At 42.0% G+C, this 20,606-nt stretch overlaps 1 protein-coding gene across 2 annotated transcripts in view; it reads right to left on the reverse strand.

The window, feature by feature from the left end:
- The window catches only part of ZBTB10 (zinc finger and BTB domain containing 10), a gene marked incomplete at both ends in the record, with an annotated part of 46,686 nt that extends 28,677 nt beyond the window's left edge, over positions 1-18,009 (reverse strand). For both annotated transcript variants that reach the window (XM_080694644.1, XM_080694643.1), the window contains 2 exons: positions 2,498-3,389; positions 17,050-18,009. In XM_080694644.1, the coding sequence (XP_080550770.1) occupies positions 2,498-3,389; positions 17,050-18,009 (1,852 nt within the window). The remainder of the gene's footprint in view (positions 1-2,497; positions 3,390-17,049) is intronic.
- Positions 18,010-20,606: the final 2,597 nt, after the last annotated feature.

A 20,606-nucleotide genomic window follows, 5' to 3' on the forward strand; every position in this document is an offset into this window, starting at 1 on the left:
CCCAGACCTATTTTTATTTTTTTAAACTTTTTTGGTGGTACTGGGAATAGAACCCAAGGGCTTTTCTACCTCTGGGCTATACTCCCAGACCTATTTTATACTTTATTTAGAAATAGGGTCTCACTAAGTTGCTGGAAGTCTCACTAAGTAGCTGAGGTTGGCTTCGAACCTGTGAGATCCTCCTGTCTCAGCCTCCCAACCGCTGGGATCACAAGCATGTGCCACCACATCCGGCCTGTCCTATTTTTATTTTGAAACAGGGTCTCACTAAGTTGCAGAGGGCCTGAGAACTCTGGCTTATTCTTTAAAAGAAAATTTTAGTGTGTGTTTGCAAGGGCTTATGTGTCTGTGTGATACATAAAAGCACGATGGGTATCTCATCATGCAGCAGAAAAATCAATGATGTGTGTGTGTGTGTGTGTGTGTGTGTGTGTGTGTGTGTGTGTGTATAAAATTTTTTGCGGGTCTGGAAGCCAAGTAATTCTTTTTAACAGAAAGTAGTCCATCCTCAGATGATTACCATCATGTAAATCAGACACTGAAAAAGTAGAGTGGGCTGAGTCAAAACACACATTAAATCATATGATAGTGGATGAATCTGAGGTATGCATAGTAAACCTCAAACCCACTGAGCTTCTTCTTCAATTAAAATTAGGTCCAGCCAAATTAAGGATAAAGAAAAATTTCAAATATTCTATTTATACTCCAACAATGGTTGTCCATGTTGTAAGAGATCCTACCATAAATGTGATTTGCTAAGATTCTGCTTTTTTTTTTCCAGGAATAAACTGACGAGAAAAGTTCAGGTTTCTCTCTAAGGTAGAGAAGAAAGATTGCATGGTAGACAAACTTAAAATATTCCACTTTATATAAAATCTGTGGTGAGGACAAAACAGTAGCTCTAAAGAAATTAGAATCATCACATAGTTAGCTGGGCATGGTGGCGCATGCTTATAATCCCAGTACTTGGGACACTGAGAAAGGAGGACTGAAGGTTCGAGAGCAGGCTTAACTTAAGCAAGGTTATCAACAACTTATTGAGACCCTGCTTCCAAATAAAAATAATAAGAGGGCATGGTAGTGTACACCTACACATCTCAGTACCTGGGAGGCTGAGACAGGAGAATCCCAAGTTTGAGGCCAGCTAACTTAGTGGGATCCTGTTGAAGTATAAAATAAAGTATGAGCGTGTAGCTCAGAGGTAGAATGCCCTAGGTTTAATCCCCAAATGCAAAAATAATATAAATTTAAAAAGGGCTGGAGGTGTAGTTTGGCGGTAGAATGCCCTGGGCTCACCCAGCACCACAACAATCTCCAAATAAAAAGGGCTATGATGTAGTTCAGAACAGCTCTTGCCTAGCACGTGTGAGGCCCTAGGTCTGATCTCCAAAGTCCCAAAATGACAAAGTGATTGCATATTACAACTAAAGACTATCTTTTCCAGCACTTGTTGTAAAATAGTGATGAGAGGTTAAAAATGAGAAAAGCCACTGCACGTGCAGTGGAGTCCACGTTTCTTAGCAATATCATTGGTTCCCAACTTAAGATGCCTCAACTTAAAATTTTACAAATTAATTAAAGCCGGGCATGGTGGCGCACACTTGTAATCCCTGGGCTTGGGAGGCTGAGACAAAAGGATCGCGCAGGTTCAAAGCCAGCCTCAGCTACTTAGTGAGGCTCTCAGAAACTTAGCGAGACACTGTTTCCACATAAAAATATAAAATAGGTCTGGGAGTATAGCCCAGAGGTAGAAGGCCCCTGGGTTCCATCTCCAGTACCACAATTACTCATGTTTAGTCAATGAATGTGATATCTGACACTTTATAGTAGGCTTTGTGTTAAATGATTTTATACAACTGTAAGCTAAGTGTTCTGTATATATTTAAGGTAGGCTAGGCTAAGCTATGAAGTTCAGTGGACTAAGTGTATTAAATGCAGTTTTTATTTGGTAGTTTCATCTTATGATGGGTTTACAGAAACAGAACTTCACTGTAAGTCAAGAAGCAACTTTAAACCAGGCATGGAGGCACACACTTGTAATCCCAGCATTTGGGAGGCTGAGACAGGAGGATCACGGTTCGCGGACAGTCTCAGCTACTTTGTGAGACCCTCTGCAACTTAGTGAGACCCTGTTTCAAAATAAAGAATAAAAAATAGGGCAGGGGGTGTAGCTCGGAGGTCAAATGCCCCTGGGTTCCATCCCCAAACCCGCCAAAAAAAAAAAAAAAAAAAAAAAAAAGCAGCAGCAACTGTACATGTAATGTCTGGTTATTAATAACAACTTCTGAGAAACACATACATATGCCTAAAGAAATACCACAAATTTAATGTGTTTAAAGTGATTTTCCTTCTTATTCTATTGTAAACATTAAGAATTATATGTGTATTACTCTATAATGAAAAAATTTCAATTAAAATATACTTTAAAATATGCTTAAAGATAATATCCAACTAGAATTAGAATGAAAACTGAGACTTTTGTATGTACAATATTTACCTGGTTCTTCCTTGATGATTAGGGTCTTATTTTCTTCTGGATAGGCAACAGGTGGCTGCATCACTGAGCAATCTTCTAAATTTGTTTCATTATTAGGTGGTATATTATAAATAAATCTCTTTGTGGTTTGGTTTTTCCTCCTTGTTTTGCCAGTCTCTTGAATTCCCTGGGAGCCCATATTATTCCAAATAAAAACTTTTGTTTGACCTTGAGATTCATTTTCAGCCAATTCAGGAGAACCATCCTGGACCCAATTACTGTCATTCATTTGGTAGTTTTCTATTTGGCCCTCGTTGACATTACAACCATCATTTTCAATTTTTATATTACTTGCCAAATTGGTAAGATTCCGTGTTGCCCAAAAGCTGGCAATTTTTTGATCCCGTGATGAAGATAGACCATCTCTATTAACTGGTTTTCTATTATTATAGTCCACAACTACAGACTCTGGAGCTTCTGATTTAATGCTTATATTTAAGGCATCTTTAATGAAATTTCGGCAAGTTTGAACAACTTCACTCATCTGAAGGTAGCTGGCCACTGTCATCACTTCAATGGCATTTTGGCTTGTGAGCACCAGGTTACCAGAATACAAGAAGTCCAAGATGACTGAAAAACCTTGAACTGCAGCAATATCTAAATGGGTAGTATTGTTTTGGTTAGGGCTTTCTTTGTTTGAAACACAATATAAAGTCTTAAAGAAACGGCTGCCTGCAACCAGGATGTTCTTATGAGCTTTAAAGATTTTCCCGCTCACCACAATGCTGACATCACAAAGAATATCTTTCTTTCTCTGTTCATCTAGTTGTCGAAGAAGTTGATAGCAATAAGAGTTCTCATTTGGCCTACTATTAAAGTCACAGTACCCCTCCTCTGATGGTATTTCTGACTCCTGTAATTGGATGGAAAACAGTATTAAATTTATTTACATTTTAAAGCCCCAACCCAAGGAAAACAAAATTAATCATTAACTTACGTTTTTAAACAGTACTAATCAAATATACCAATTTGCGAATAATCATTATACATTTAAAGACTACAAAGTAGTCATCATCCCAAATACTGAAAGGAATAGAATGAACAGTGGTCCAACCAATTGCTATAAGAAAAATGAAACTCATTTCACTGAGAATCAGCATGATTTTGTTGGTGGTTTTTAAATAAAACCTAACACAATTTGAGAATTATTTAAAACTAAAATGAAACGAATAATCATTTTCTTTTTTTTTTTTTTGGTGGTACTGGGGTTCCTGGAAGCCTTCAACCTCCGGGATACACTCCCACAGGCTACACTCCCAGACCTATTTTTTTTTTTTTACTTTTTATGTGGAAACAGGGTCTCTTAAGCCAACGCGATCCTCCTGTCTCCACTTCCCAAACGCGGGGATTACAAGCGTGCGCCACCACGCCCGGCCCAATAATTTTCTTTAAGAAACTTTCATTTGTGGTAATCAAGTTAGTTTTCTTTATCTCACAGGAAAGCAGAAGTCTCTCTCACAGAGTTATAATATGATAGCATATCACCTATATAACACCATTAAAAAGGTAAATTTTAAATCTTGGCAAACACTGATATCAAATATTTTAAGTCAATGAGATTAATTAAGTCTAACTAATGATAAAGTTAAGACCCTAATCAAATCTAACTAGTGATAACGACCCTCAGGAGAAAGTGCTTCCAATTATAGGAATATTCAGTTATATAATTTCCTAAACAACTTTGAAACTGCGTCATCACTTTAAAGTCATAAATATTATGAACTATAAAGTCAAAATTCCTGAATCCTTATCCCGGTGTGATGGCGCACGCTTGTAATCAATCCCAGCACTTGGGAGGCTAAGACAAGAGGATCCAGGTTCAAGGGCAGCCTCAAGCTACTTAATGAGGCCCTTTGCAACTCAGTAAAACTCTGTTTCAAAACAAAGAATAAAAAAATAGGGCTAGGGGTGTATTTCGGAGGTAGAATGCCCCTGGATTCCATCCCCAGTATCAGAAAGAAAGGAAAAAAAATCCTGAATCCTAAGTCTTAATATATATGAATTTTGCTTGTCAATCACTAAAGTACTTACTATAGTTCCACTTAGCATCACTTTAGGTAAACTCCTATAGAATAAGATTGTGTGATATAATAAAAGTATGGTCTAATTCCAGGATGCTGTCTGTTACCTGTGTGTCCTTAGGCAAGTTACTATGACTCTTTTTCTCTAGTGATAAAGTAGCATTATGAATGTTAGTTATAATTAGTAAATTTATGACTCATTTAGTAGCTAGGTAGATAAGCTTCCTCCAGGTAGAGCTCAAATATCCCTACTACCTTGAATAGTGCTGGGCACACCTTAGTCGTGTTTATTAACTTTGCTCAATAACTGATCTAATAATTTTTCCTTAAAAAAATTGCCAAGACATTTCTTGTAGAAAGGATTACTAAAAATGCTGGCCTTATTTAAGTGCTACAATTTTTCACATTTTATTTGACATAAAATATTAATTTAAATATAGGTTATTCTTATACAATAACTACATGTCCATATGTGGATCTATAACTTATGAGCATGAAGGGAAACATGGAAAGACACAGACTAGTGTGTACACATGATGAAAAGACTAATATGCTTAGAGAATTGATGAAACTGTGAAGACAAAAGCACACAAAAAATTCTCATAGAAACAATATTCTAGATGACTGCACTCCTAAGCAATAACTGCAAAACTACATTTAACCCAATCATGGGTATGACTAAATTATGAAAATATTAGCTTTACTTCTGAATCCTGATCACAGGAGTTTATACATACAATAATCCCAATTCTCTGAAACTAAACCATAATCACTTAAGCATTTTTGTACTATTTCCAATACAGGTAGTGAATGGAAAGAACCAAAATATTAGAATTTTAGAACATCTCAATGTTTAATAGGGATAACGGAATAGTGTAAATAACCCTTCAAATCTTGGAGTGTATGTATGGTCATTACAAAAAGCATGAAAAGCAGAGAATTTTTAATTTTCAAATAATCCTTAGCAGCCTTCCTAATCCCTCCTATAGTAAAATGTTCCATGCTCTATTTTCTCTCCTACCAAAACATTCCACCCTTGGTTAAAAAAAAAAAAAATCAAAATACAAAAAACAAAAAACAAAACTGGTAATGATCATTAGAGCAACCAAAAAAAATCCATTTGAATAAACTTTGAAAATTTTTGCTTCCAGGTGATGAAGGAAAGAATATAAGGTTTAGCCATTTTTGTGATGCCAGGGATTAAGTTCAAGGCCTTATGCATATTCCTGGGCTCTACAACTAAGCTTAGTACCAGTCCAAAGGGGTTGTTTTACTTAACCTAAGTACGATGTAAAATTTCAAAACATTTAGGAAAGAGGAATGAAGATATATAAAGGACTAAGACAATACTAAAAAGCCTGTAATAATTACTGCTACAGAACAAACTTTGTGTGTGTGAGCAAACTGAGGACTGAACCCAGGGAGATTCTACCACTGCATTACATAAATCCCCAGCCCTCTTTAATTTTGAGACAGGGTTTTGCTATGTTACCACATGCTGGCCTTGAACCTATAATCCTGTCTCAGCCTCCCAAATACTGGGATTACAGCTATGTACCAATGTGCCCATGTATGACTTCCTATAAAGCCTTGTATTGTTTTGGGTTTTTTGTGGTCTGGGGATGGAACCCAAGGGCATTCCACCTCCGAGCTAAACCTTCTGCCCTATTTTTTATTCTTTATTTTGTAACAAGGTTGCACTAAATTGTAGAGGGCCTCACTAAGTAGCTGAGGCTGTCTGCTAACCTTGATCCTCTAGTCTCCACCTCCCAAATGCTGGGATTACAAGCACGTGCCACCACACCCGACTTGTATTGTTTACTTGGTCTCTCTTTTGAGACAGACTATTTGAATGAAATTTTATTAATTTGCCTAGGCACCATAGATAATTCTGAACACAAATGAGTAATCTTTCTTTGGTGCAGGCCTGATGCTAAACTTAATTATGTATGTCACACCTGACCAGAAAGCACAAGATTTTGCAGTAAAATTAGGAATATTTGGAACAAAGTCTTAAATACTGAATAAAATTTAGCAGTACAACCATTTACAAGTCAAAAATTGCCTTAAGTTTAAATATCAAGCAGTTCGGCCAGGTATGGAAGCATAACACTGTAATCTTAGTACTTGGGAGGCTGAGACAGGAGGATTACAGGTTCAAAGCCAGCCCCAGCAACTCAATGAGGCTGTCAGCAACTTAGTAAAACCTTGTTTTCAAATAAAAAACTAAAACAGGACTGGGGGTATAGCTCAAAAGTGCCTTTGGGGTTTAATCCCAAGCACCACAAAATACGTTGGCAGTTCAAAACTCCTTAAGACATGTCCTGAATTTTCTGGGCTGGTCCTACCAATTTGTGTAAGAATCTCTGCCTTTATCACACTAAAAGTCCTAATTTTTAAAAATAACTCAAAGCCAGGTGTGGTGCACACTTGTAATCCCAGTATTTGGGAGACGGAGACAGGAGAATCTCAGGTTAGAGGGAAGCTTCAGGAATTTAGTGAGGCCCTCTGCAACTTAGTAAAACTGTTTCCAAATAAATAAAACAGGGGTGGGGTATACCTCAGAAGTAGAATGCCCAGGGTTCAATCCCCAGTACCACACACAAAAAGTAAAAATAATTCAAAGTCTGTCTACAAATATTTACACCCACTCTAACACAAACTATACAAATCAAACACTACGTTAACTGTTAACTATTACTTTCTTATTACTACTGTATAAGAATATCAACATGCCCAGCTTTTATAAGCAACACCAGCAATTATTTTTCACTACTTATTAGAGAGCTATGCTGTGTGTTTAATACAGCTATTAAATATGCCCTTCAACATAAAAGGCTTCCAAAGTCAAGAGTACATGTATTTGCTACAAGGAGATTGTTATTTGAGGATTTGGGTAAAATAGCTAAATATGCACACAGCAGTAATATAAACTGCCAATATTATTTACCAAGCCAAATAAAGAAATCTTTAGTACTAGAAACAAAATCTTAAAATAAATCTGGCATGGTGGCACACACCTGTTAATCCCAATAATTTGGGAGGCCAAGACAGGAGAATCACAGCTTCAAAGTCAGCCTTAACAATGTAGTAGGCTCTCAGCAACTCAGCTAGACCCTGTTTCCAAATAAAACAAAATAGCGCTGGAGTGTGGCTCAGAGATAGAATGCCCCTGGTTTCAACCCCCAGGGCCACAAAAAAAAAAAAAAAAAAAAAAAAAAAACCCTCATGTCCATCAACAGAGGATGGATTTTACTTTATGGCCGCCTCTTCCTAATGTTGCTAAAATAAGACTTTAAGAAAGTGGACATTCAGACCTAAACATGAAGTCCTGAATTTCATTTTGTGAAGGTGCCCATAAAATAAAATCATTGAGGAGGGTATACTATAGGTTGAACTCAGAAACATTTCCCCCAAGATATACTCCACCCCTTTTTTCAGGGTGGGGGGTGTTAGTACTGGGGATGGAACTCTGGGGCCTTCCTTCAGGCTATACCCCCAGACCTTTGAAGAAACAGACTCTCACTAAATTGGGAAGAAGAGCTGGAGGCCAGCTATGAACCTGTAATCCTCCAGTCTTAGCCTCCCAAGTACTGGGATTACAAGAGTGTGCCACCACACCCAGGGTCTCACTAAATTACTAAAAACCTCATTAAGTTGCTGAGCCTGGCTTTGAACTTGTGATCTTCCAACCTCAGCCTTCCAAATGCTGGGCTTTTAAATATGCAACACCAATCCAGCCCCTTTTTTATTTTGAAACAGGGTCTCTACTAAATTTCAGAGTGTGGCCTCAAAATTGCAATCCTCCTAGCTCAGCCCTCCAAATACAGACTGCAGCCATGTATCACCATGCCTGGATAAAATCATAATTTTAATTTGGATGAGGCAGCTGGGCGTGGTGGCACACACTTGTAATCCCAGTACTTGATAGGCTGAGAAAGGAGGATGGCACAGGTTCGAAGCCAGCCTCAGCTACCTAGTGAGGCTCTCAGCAACTTAGCGAAACCCTGTTTCAAAATAAAATTATATAAAATAGGTCAGGGGTGTAGCCCGGAGGTAGAGGCCCCTGGGTTCCATCTACAAGACCACAAGCCCACAAAAATAATAATAATAATTTGGACGAGGCCTTCGTTAGAATCTATTTTCCCAAAATCTACAGAATATAAGTAAAAACCTATTTTCTTTATATTAGTTTTACTCAGAAGAAAAAAAGTCTTACACAGGGCGTGGTGGCACACGCTTGTAATCCCAGCGTTCAGGAGGCTGAGACCAAAGGATGGTGGTTCGCGGCCAGCCTCAGCTATTTAGTGAGGTCCTCTGCAACTCAGTGAGACCCAGTTTCAAAAAATAAAGAATAAAAAATAGAGCTGGGGATGTACCTTGGAGGTAGAATGCCCCTGGATTCTTTCTCCAGTACCGAAAAAAAAAAAAAAAAAAGTCTTAGAAACTTGCAAAATTCTAACTTTACCTATTCATTTAATGAATGCCAACTTCAGCCAGTCTATGCTGGGCTTAGTTCCAAACTTAAAATTATGGCTAGTAGGGAGGACCTTAAGGAACTGAAGAATACAAACAATGGTGTTATCAGAGCAGAGAGACTTATTCCAACGTTAATAGTTATAGGGTTGCTTTTAAAGAAAGCCTTTAAAGGATAGGAGGATGGGAAGATGAATTAGATTCTAAGCAACTAAGGCAGCGTAGGGAAAACTCTACACCCCCTCCAGATGATCTACAGAGCACTCCAAGAATTCTATATTCATTGAAGAACTTCAAAGTGCTCCTCTCACCCACCAAAAAAAACCCCATAAAGTATAAATATGCACTTATGCACATTTTTCAGAAGTAAATGTCCATCACTTTCATCACATTATAAAAGAGAAACAAATCCTTCAGAAGATTAAGAAGCACTGCTATGGGTCCCTTTACAGTGATTTTATGGGAGAAACACGCCCACATATATACAGTTTGGGGGGCACTGAGGATTGAATCCAATGCCAGAGATTTTAGATGCAGAGTGTTAGGACTAGATTGGCAGGTGGAAGATGACCAGCAACAACTAGAGGGTTGACTTCTGAGGACTAAATCTGTAGATATGTATTTATAAAAAACTAGGAAAGATGAAAGGTGAGGCAGAGCCTAGAGAAATATCTGAAAGCATAAATCATCAAAATTTAACTAATAAAAGAAGGGAAGAGGCATGGAGGAAAGAGTCTTCCTGTCATTTCAGCACTGGAGAACAAGATAATGCCAACTAGAAGAGAATACAAACCACTATCCAGTCTCTCTTCTGAGGGGAAGGAGAGAACTTGACTTTAGTTGCATGTTACACAAACTTCCAACAACTTATCTATATACTCAGTCCCTTAATGATAGAAAAAAATGTTTACTTAAAAAAGGTAATATTTGTCAACTTAGAATAACAGTCCTTTAATAAATGAATGAGCAGGAAAGACATTTCCAATACAAGCATAAGCCAAAAGCATTAAAACATCAAAATCTGTATTTTGTTGCAGGAACCCACTGGTATGGTATGTTCAAAGAAATCATTAATTGCTACTTCCAAATCCAAATTTTAGAAAAATTCAAACTTGACTTATAGAATGAGGACAATACAGGCTATAGCAAAGGTAATGACAACACCTACTAGTAGTACTAACAAATTAAAAGATTTGGTAAAGAAATACAAGAAGCTCTCCTTTGCAATCTTCTGATTACCTTTATGATGTCCTTCAGTAATAGCATTCTCTTTGTGGCTTAGCACTGTCCCCAGAATTTCTAGTTCTCTAAATGTATGTGAGGGGGGGGGGGGCTTTCAAGTGATAATAAACATCTCTGTGGTTATCAAAGATATACTTCATTATCAGCTCACTCCTGAAATTCTAAATCCACAGATGCCCACTACAGAACTACCTCTAAATAACTCTTAACTAATTTGATTGTGATTCTCCCCTGCTTAAAACCACTATTGTTGCCTATTTGTTAAAAAAAAAAAAAATGCAATCTTCAGAGTATTGAAACGAGATCCACTATGACCTGGAATCCATCTAGTTATTGGAACTTAAGTGTTTGTCCCATTCAAGCAAAAAACTATCCATTTCTCTCAGATACATCAAGACAACATTCTAGCTGGGCTTGGTGGCATATGCTTGTAATCCCAGTACTTGGGAGGCTAAAACAGGAGGATTGCAAGTTTGTGGCCAGCCTCAGCTACTTATTGAGGCCCTCTGTAACTTATTGAGACCCAGTTTCAAAAAAAGATTTAAAAAATAAGGATGGGGATATAGCTCGGAGGTAGAATGCCCCTGGATTCCACCCCTAGTACCACCACCAAAATAAATAAATAAATAAATAAATAAAGACATTCTTCATTTTCCTCATGCTGCTTCCAACTGCAATGACAAAATGCCCTCCCTTCTTTGGTCAATGCCTATTCATTTAACACATGTAAGTTCAAGAGCCAGTTCTATAAGCTTCTTCCAATCTTTGAAGGCAGAACTCATCACCCCTTCCTTTAGTGTCTTGAGTGTGCCCTGAACATACTTCCACCATGGTATCTGTATTTTATCATCATGTTTGTCTCTTCTTACTAGACTACAAGTTCCTTGAGAGCATAGAAAGTCTTATAGGTTAACCTATCTCCAGTGTTTTCCATTTACCTAATATTGGTAAATTTAAGTAAGGAGAAGCCAATCAATTTTCAATATGGCATCCAACCCAAAATTTCAAAATCAGAAGGGAAATGAAACAGATTTTACTAAGTCAAAGATAATGAATAGATAATTATAAATACTATTATACAATGGTAATCTAATGGGCCATGTGTTCATCCTTGTATCTATTTCTCTTTCCCAAGGTCTTTCAGACTTTCTTTCCTACATTGCTAAAAACCAATGAACAAAACTTTAGGCCCTATCCTTGCCAAAAACAAAGGGTGATAGACCCACCTCACCTTTGTTTGCTCTACCTGACATCAACATAGTCCAACCAGTAATTTCAATCAGATCACTAGTCTGAATTCACTATTTAGTTTCTGAAAAGGTAAACTAAACTTACAATAATAATAATTTGGGTGCATGCTGTAGGCTTAGTAAACTGAAAAGAGTTGACAAAATGAGTGACTTAAGCAATGAAAATTTCACAATTGGGTAGAAAGTGGTTTGAACCAAGAAACCATGGTAATAACTGTAATTAAAGCAATTTTAGAGTCCTCTGGGCCAAATGGTCAAATCCTGAATGAGCTAATCATTGGACTTCACTCTGAAGATATAGTCAGTTGTTACTGAAAATAAAACTATATAGATCCTAGGTGGGCATTGTGGCACATACCTATAATCCCAGCTACTCAAGAGGCAGAGGCAAAAGTATCATAAGTTCAAGGCCAGTCTGGGCAATTTAACTAAACCCTGTTTCAAAACAAAAAGGGATGGGGAGATAGTTGTAATAAAGTACTTGTGTGGTATGTGTAAGGCCTTAATTCAACCCCTAACACTATGAAGAAAAAGAAAAGAAAATCCTATAGATCTCTAGCACTCCCTCCAAAAAAAAAAGAAAACCCTATAAATTATCCCTCACATCCTTATAAATTTAGGACAACTCTGACATAAAGGCTCAGAACATAGATTCTGAATGCATGTTTAAAAAGACCCTCCCAAAGTCAGGCATGGTATATACCTGTACTTCCAGTACTTAAGAGGATGAGACAGGAGGATTGCAGGTTGGAGGCCAGCCTCAGTAACAATGGAAAGATCCTCAGCAATGTAGCAAGACAGTTTCAAAACAAAAAATAAAAAGGGCTGAGGGTTTACCCTAAGAGACAGAATGCCCCTGGGTCCAATCAACCAACCACAAAAAAAAAGACTCTCTCCAAGAGCAGTCCTTAGTAACTAAGTTCTAATTAAAAGGATAGCATAACTGGATACAGTGGTATATGGCTGTAGTCCCAGCTACTTGGGAGACTCAGGCTGACTAACTTGAATTCTGGAGTCTGAGGCCAGCCTGGATAACAAGATGGGATTGGCGACTGAATCCAGGGCCTCTTTACATGCTAGGCAAGGCACTCCACTACTGAGGCATATAGCCAAGCCTTCTTCTTTTCTTTATTTATTTTATTTTGTGTGTGTGTGTGTGTGTGTGTGTGGTATTGGGGATTGAACCCAGAGGCATTCTACCTTTGAACTATATCTTAGCCCAATGTTTTTATTTGGAAACAGGGTCTAGAGAGATTAATGAGTCTCACGACTTGCTGAGTCTGTCTTAGAACCTGCCATCATCCTACCTCAGCCTCTCAAATACTAGAATCACAGGTGAGCACAACACCAAGCACACAGCCCTTTATAAAAGTTTTCTTTTGAGAAAGGGTCTTCCTAGCCGGGCGTGGTGGCACACGCTTGTAATCCCCACGCTTGGGAGGCTGAGACAGGAGGATCACACAGGTTCTAAGCCAGCCTCTGCTACTTAGTGAAGCTCTCAGCAACTTAGTGAGACCGTTTCCAAATAACATAAAATGGGTCTGGGAGTATAGCCCGGAGGTAGAAAGCCTCTGGGTTCCACCCCCAGTACCACACACACACAAAGAAAGGGTCTTCCTAATATTGCCCAGGCTAGCCTGGAACTTGAATCCTTGCCTCAGCCTCATCTGGGATTACAGATGTAAACCACCTGATCCAGCAGAATATCAAGACTATTAAGAGTATATTTAGAGCTGGGCATGGTGGCGCACACTTGTAATCCCAAGTACTTGGGAGGCTGAGACAGGAGGATGACAGGTTCAAGGCCAGCCTCAGCTACTTAGTGAGGCCCTCTGCAACTCAGTGAGACCCTGTTTCAAAATAAAGAATAAAATATAGGACTAGGGTATAGCTCAGAGGTAGAGTGCCCCTGGGTTCAATTCCCAGTACCTCAAATAAAAGGAGTGTAAATAAATATTCTTGGTCACAACCAAAAAAATTAGCCACGGCTTTTCTTGTTTATAGAAAACGTGAAAAATAAAAGTAACCCTTGCTGATATACTAAGAGATGCCCAAACTCCTCTAAGAAACCAGACTTTCTTAAAGGGAAAGGCGGTAGGGGGCAGAATATTTGCCTAACATACACAAGATTTGATGCCCAGCACTTGTCCCCAAAAGCCACAGTATTACTGATAATGAAGACAATAAAAGGAATGAACTACCTCTAACAAACAATTCTTTTTTAAGATTTTTTTTAAGAGAAAGCTAATGCAAGATATTCTTTAACACTAAAAACAATTACATGATGTTCAGAAGTAGGCTCAGAATGTTCAGATTCTAATGGCCTAAAGTCTAAGGTATCAAAAGGAGAGATACCTTGCTCTTTAGATGCAAAGAGATTCCATGAGGGAAAGTGGCTTCAAAACTTATAAAACTGGTAACACTGATACATAAGGTACCAGACCACATTAAAAAAAAAAAAAAAAAAAAGCCGGGCTTGGTGGCGCACGCTTGTAATCCCCACGCTTGGGAGGTGGAGACAGGAGCATCCCACAGGTTCGAAGCCAGCCGCGCTGGCTTAAGAGACCCTGTTCCCAAATAAAAAACTATAAAATGGGTCTGGGAGTGTAGCCCCGGGGGGGGTGGGGGGGAATCTTGAGGCTGAGGAATATATCCCAATGGTTGAGTTAGTGAAGGCCTGGTTTTATCTCTAGCATTGCCTAAGTAAAAAGGTGATTAAAAAATTTTAATATTGCGAAAGGTAAGCTACCTGCAATAAAAATGAGTGAAAACAATTACTAATTACCAAGCAATTATGTCTTCACATATACTTTATAATGTAAGTAGATTAGAAATTTACTAACTTTCCTAAGAAACAGGATTAGGACCCAACGCCCTGACCTTGAGCCCAAGAATGCTCTTACAGGCTGTGTTATACTGCCTCCCACAGGTAATCAAAGGCTGCAGGGCAACAACAACAAAATGACCTGCTTAAAAGGACTAAAATCAGAAACTTGTCACTCATATTAACAAGACAAAGAGATTTGTAGATGGCACTTGAGATAACAAAATATCCCCCAAACTGAAAGAAGTTAAAGATGAGGATGGGTTTTAAGTGGAAACAAGATATAACCTTAAGATAAATAGGACTTACTAAGCTTACTAAAATTTTATTCAGCTGGAAGTATTGGTGCATTCCTCTAATCCCAGTACTTGGGAGGCTGACACAGAAGAATCACAAGTTCTAGAGCCAATCTCAGCAAATTAGGGAGACCCTACTTCAAAATTAAAAATAAAAGCTGGGTGTGGTGGCACATGCCTGTTATCTCAGTACTTAGGAGGCTGAGACAGAAGGATCCCAGGCTCAATGACAGCCCCGGCAAGTAGTGAGATTCTCAACCTAGCAAGACCCTGTTTCAAAATAAAAATTAAAAAAAATAAATAAAGGTGGGGTGTAGACCAGAAGTAGAATACGCTTGGGTTCAATCCCCAGTACCACACATACACACAGAAAATACACAAAAAGGCCTGGGGTATAGTTAAGGGCTAAAATGTTCCTGGTTCACTCCCCAGTACACCCCCAAACACAGAGTTTTTGTTTGAAAAAATGGCCGACCTATAGGTTATTTTCAACAGGGGAAAGGGAATAGTTCAGAGGTCAAGATGAGAACAGGTTTAAACCAAGAATGAATTCTGCGATACACGCATTCTAAGAGTTACACCCACACTAAGTCTACTCATAAGGTTTTCCAACTAATTCCCCCTTCCTCCGATTTCAGGTTCACTAAACAGCTAATTATAATTTGCCCTCCCATTCAGATTTGCCTACAGGGAGAGACTATGTTGATAAGAATAAATGGCCCACTGTAGACTTAGAAAATCCATTCCAATTGTCTTTTTAAATTTTTCTAAATAACCAAGCCACTATCATTCGGAAAACCAAGTTTTTATTTTCACAAATCCCCAGCCTTAAGGAATACATTACTTAACCCTTTAAAATCTTAAGATTGTCTTTGTAAAATGGGAACAAAGACAAATACTTTGCAGAGTAGTCAATGTAAATGTGTGCTTGGCACACAGAAATACAAGAAAATGTTTAGTTCTATCTCATTTTATTGCCCAAGCTCACAGAACTAGCAACTGCAGAAAGCTGAGATCTGAACCCAGATTTACTCCAAACCCATTCTTTTTCCATTACAGCATTCCTTAATAGGTTCTAGTCTCACTTGTCACTGGTGATTTAGGACAATTTACTTAACCTTTCTGGGTTTTATACCTTTAAATGGCCTTCCTTCTAGGACATGGGCAACTAAAATGTGTGCAAAACCCAAAAAACTATTCCATTCCCCCCTGGAATTTTAATATGCAAATAATGCCATGCTTTAAAGTTAAGGCCCTAATTCTGAGAAACTTTTATGCTGTGTCTGTGGGGTTACTAGTATACCTAATTAACTTCAGAATTAGGTGTGCTGAAAGGCAGGATAGCTCTCATAAACACCACAGTAAAGGACTAATATCTGAGCATTGACTTTCTAAAACTCATCGACCGGCTACTAATACAAAAGAATGAATCTCACCTACTAATAATATGAGTTGTTCCAAAAGCCAGAATACAAGGACTGATCAACATCTGCTTGACTTGAAAAGGGTTATCAAAAACAGTTACTATCTTTAGACAAAAAAAGCACTAATATAAGGATTAAAAACACACAGCCTGCTTTTTAAACTAAAGACACGATTTTCAGAGAACTTGGTACCGATTCCATACTGTTCCAAATCAACTACTTGATAATAGCTTCACATTAAACACACCCAATACTGTCTAAAACACTTCGTGTAAACTTTACAAGAAAGTTTTTGAAAAATAATAAATATCTCAGACCAAAAGCCTGGGTACAAGTGAACAAATAAAACTACAATAACTTACCACAAGCAAGCCTTAAGATTTAACAATTCCAACAGAAATGAACATAATTCATAAGAGAAAGACATGTTATTCAAATAGCTTCTTCTGCTACAGCGCTCATATTTCACATTATCTTAGTCTGATACAAGAATTTCTTCGGGTGGATGTTTTCCTGATAGGGGCAGCGTCAAAGCTTAAGGAAACTAATCCACTCTTCACAAAGACTTGCCAGATTTGACTTCCTCTAGCACACTGAATGCCTATGACATACCGCGGCTTCTCTAAAAATCACAGCTAATAAAAATTTCTGACCCAAAGTTAATCTTTACGTTAAAACCTTCAACCTCACTTTCCTAAGCTTTCTTACTGATTCAATCTGACAAGCACTCTCGAGTCGAAAAAACTAAAACAAATTCGGCGCGACGGAGGGAAAATTGACATTCCATCTCCTTTCCCCAACACATAGACAACTTTTGAAAAACTTTGTTTCCAGGCTTCCTAGTCTTCCACCCCCACCCCCAAACTCTTCGTACTGGCTCTCAATTGGAACGACGCCTTCACCCGGGAAAAGGGCTTTAAAAGCCTGATAAGGCTTTCTCTATAAAAGATCGAAAAACGCAGGAGCAGGATATACCGTACCTGGGCGTTGGCTTCGTGGAGTTTGTGCTCGGTAGAGACGTGGTGCCTCAGGAGCAGCGTTTTCTTATAGTTGCGGGTCCCTCGCGAAAGCTCGTCGTGCCCCGCTTGGGGAAGGTCCACGCTTCCCCCATCCTCCGGGGTCTTTTGGCACCAGCCGCAGAACATGAGGCCAGTATCCTTGGAATAGCGCAGCCAGGGAAAGTCCTTGAGCCAGGAGGTCTGAAAGGAGCACTGGAGCTTCTGCATTAGGGACTTGGGCCGCGCGAGCGGGAAGTGCTGGACAGTCTCTCCTTCGCCAGCTCCCACACCGCTGCCCTCCACTTCGTCCCCGCCATCGCCGCCCGACCGCCTGCTGCTGCTGCAGCTGCCGCCTTCCGCCCCACTGCCGTCGCCCAGGCTCGCCCCCTCCTCCTCGTCCTCGGTGCTGTCGCTCAGGGACGCGCCGTCCTGCATCAACTCCTTCCCCTCCAGCGCGTCCAGCTCCAGCTCCGCCGCCGCCGCCGCCGCCGGCCCGCGCCCATTGAAATGCCTCAGGGGCCACGCCGAGGTCTCGGGGCGGCCGCGGCTGCTGCCATTGTTGCCGAGACCCCCGCCGCCGCCGCCTCCTCGGAAGGCCAGAGTCCGACGGTTCCTCTCGGCGAGCAGGGGGCCCCCCGCGCCGCCGCCGCCGCCCAGCGAGGCGGGGCCGGCCGCGTCCTGCGGGAGCGGCGGCTCCGCGGCGTCGTCGGCGGCGGCGGCCTCCGGGTCCCGCGGCTCCGGGCCCTCGGGCTGCGCCTCCCCGTCGGCCCCCCGCCCCTCGGGCTGCGGAGGCGCGGGCTGTCGCGGCGGGGGCGGCTGCGGCCAAGCCGAGGCCTCCCCGCCCGCGGTATTGTTCGCCGCGCCGCCGCCGCCGCCGCCGGCGGTGACCAGCCCGCCGCCCCGGAACGCCAGCGTCCTGCGGTTCATCTCACTGAACGACATGGCGCGGCCCGGCTCGCGCCCGGCCTCGGGCCCCGTCCCGCGCGCCCCCGCCCCGCCCGCCGGTGCGGGCTCGGGCCCCGCTCCGCACGCGCCCGCCGCTCGCGGCGTCCTCCACCCCGCCCTCCCCGGCGCCGGGCAGCGTCCCGCGCGGGGCGGCGGCGGCGCGGGGCGGGCGGCGCGGGGCGGGCGCGGGCCGGCGCGCGGGGCCTGCGAAGTTGCGCGACGGGCTGCGGAGCCCCGCCGCGCCCCCGCGGCCCGAGCCGCGCGCGCACGCACCGGCCCTCCGGCGGAGGGCTCCCCGCGGCCCCGGCGCGCCGAGCAGTGCCGCCGCCGCCGCCGCCGCGGGCCGAGGCGCAGAGGGCAGCGGGCGCTAGGCGGCCGGGCCCCGCCACATAACGCACCACAATGCAGCCGGCGGAGCGCTTCCGTCCGACCAGGCCCCGGCGGAGGTCGAATGGCAAATGAACAACGGACCGTGCGCCCACAATGCACCGGGGTAGCAGCCACCGCTGGAGGGGAGAGGGTGGGGGCGCGGGGGAGGGGGCCGGGCCTGGCCGCCGCTGGGGTGGGGGCGCGGGCCGCGGGGCGGGCGGGGCGCGGCCGGAGGAAGTGGGCGGGCGGGCGCGGGCGGGCCGGGGTCCGGCGGGCGGCGCGGAGGGCGGGCGGCGGCCGAGTGTCGGGGCGCCGCCCGCCACGACTTCACCTGGGACTCGGGGAGGACCGCGGGGCCGCGCTCCAGCCTTGTCATCTGCCGCGGGCGGGCGGCGGCGGCCGGGGAAGTGAACTTATTTTGTTCCTGGACAAAGCCCGGAGCCGGCGGCACCCCGGGCCCCCGGGCGAGAGGCATGGCACGGAAGGCGCACCGCCCCGGTGTCTTATTGCTGTGATGAAATGGAAATTTAAATAAAAGGTCGAACACGTGCGTTCGCCGGGAAGTATTGACATGAGTGTTACATCACCAGCAGCCAATCAGATAACTCCAGCCGTGTTTATACTTCTACAACCACCTTGTGAGTATTACAGTATGTCATAACGTTATAAATATTAGGCAGGGTTTTCCCCGCAGCCGGAGGAGGCAGCTTACTCCTGCGCTGTGCGCGGCTCCCGAAGACTGCGCAAAGACAAGAATGAATGGGGAGGACTTTTTGGAAAACTGTTGACATTGCATATGGAGTGTAATGATTACAAGAGATTCAGCCCGAAATGAAGCTCCCATAATTATAATAGGAGTCGAGTTATTAAGAAAAAGACTTTTCCAACTTAGAGCCCTTCTACTCCCTACTTAGTTTTTTTTTAATATGCGAGGTTTAGCAAACACAAACGAATCTGGATTTATTCACTAATTTGCAGTGTAAAGTAAATCACAAATTGTTTTTGCTCACGCTTATTCTATGTTAGAAATAAAAGATCACACGCCTGTGAAGGGCTTTTTCTTTTAAGAAATATGTTTATTAGAAGTTGACTCACAAGCATATATATGTTCAAAATAACAAAAAGGGTATACATACAGCAAGGTAATTTGTACACCAATGTTGTGCACTACAAAATGCATAAAAACGGGGAAATAATGCATGAAATTTTTTGTAGATATTTTCTAGTAGAATATATTATAAGCTTTACCCTCCTATATAATAATATTAATGTAAAACTATGTATGTCTTATTTGTGTGGTACTGGGAATGGAACTCAAGGACCTCCTACCTATGGGCTATACTCCCAGACCTATTTAAGTTATTATCTGGAAACATGGTCTTGCAAAGTTGCTGAGAGCCTCACTAAGTAGCTGAGGCTGGCTTTGAACCTGGCTTTTCAGAATACTGGTGTTACAAGCATTTGCCACCACGACCAGCTACGACTTCCGGCTACTATGTATATTTTATAAAGAACACATATTAGCCAGGCGTGGTGGGGCACACTTGTAATCCCAACATTTGGGAGGCTGAGACAGAAGGATCAAGATTTGAGGACAGCCTCAACTACTTAGGCCCTTTGCAACTCAGTGAGACCTTGTTTGAAAATAAAGAATAAACTGGGTGTGGTGGCACACGCTTGTAATCCCAGCATTTGGGAGGATGAGACAGGAGGATCTTGCGGTTTCTCAGACAGCCTCAGCTACTTGGCGAGGCCCTTTGCAACTCAGTGAGATCCTGTTTCAAAATAAAAGAATAATTAGCAGGGCGTGGTGGCACAAGTTTGTAATCCCAGCCTTTGGGAGGCTCAGACGGGAGGATCGCTGTTCACAGACAGCCTCAGCTACTTAGGCCCTCTGCAATTTAGCAAGACCCTATTTCAAAATAAAAAATATACAATAGAGCTGGGGTATAGCTTGAAGGTAGAATGCCCCTGGGTTGGGTTCCCAACACTGCAAAAATAAAAATAAAAGAATAAAAAATAGGGGCTGGGGGTATAGCTCTGAGGTAGAGTACCCCTGGGTTCCATCCTCAGTACACAAAAAGGAAGAAAGAGAGAAAGGAAGAAAGGAAACATGTTGATTTTTAGGCCCTTTCTTCTGTTTTTACAATAAGAACAATATTCAGCCGGGCGTGGTGTCATATGCTTGTAATCCCAGTACTTGGGAGGCTGAGACAAGAGGATCA

Source organism: Muscardinus avellanarius (genome assembly GCF_963383645.1).
Source record: "Muscardinus avellanarius genome assembly, chromosome: 4".
Taxonomy (NCBI): domain Eukaryota; kingdom Metazoa; phylum Chordata; class Mammalia; order Rodentia; family Gliridae; genus Muscardinus; species Muscardinus avellanarius.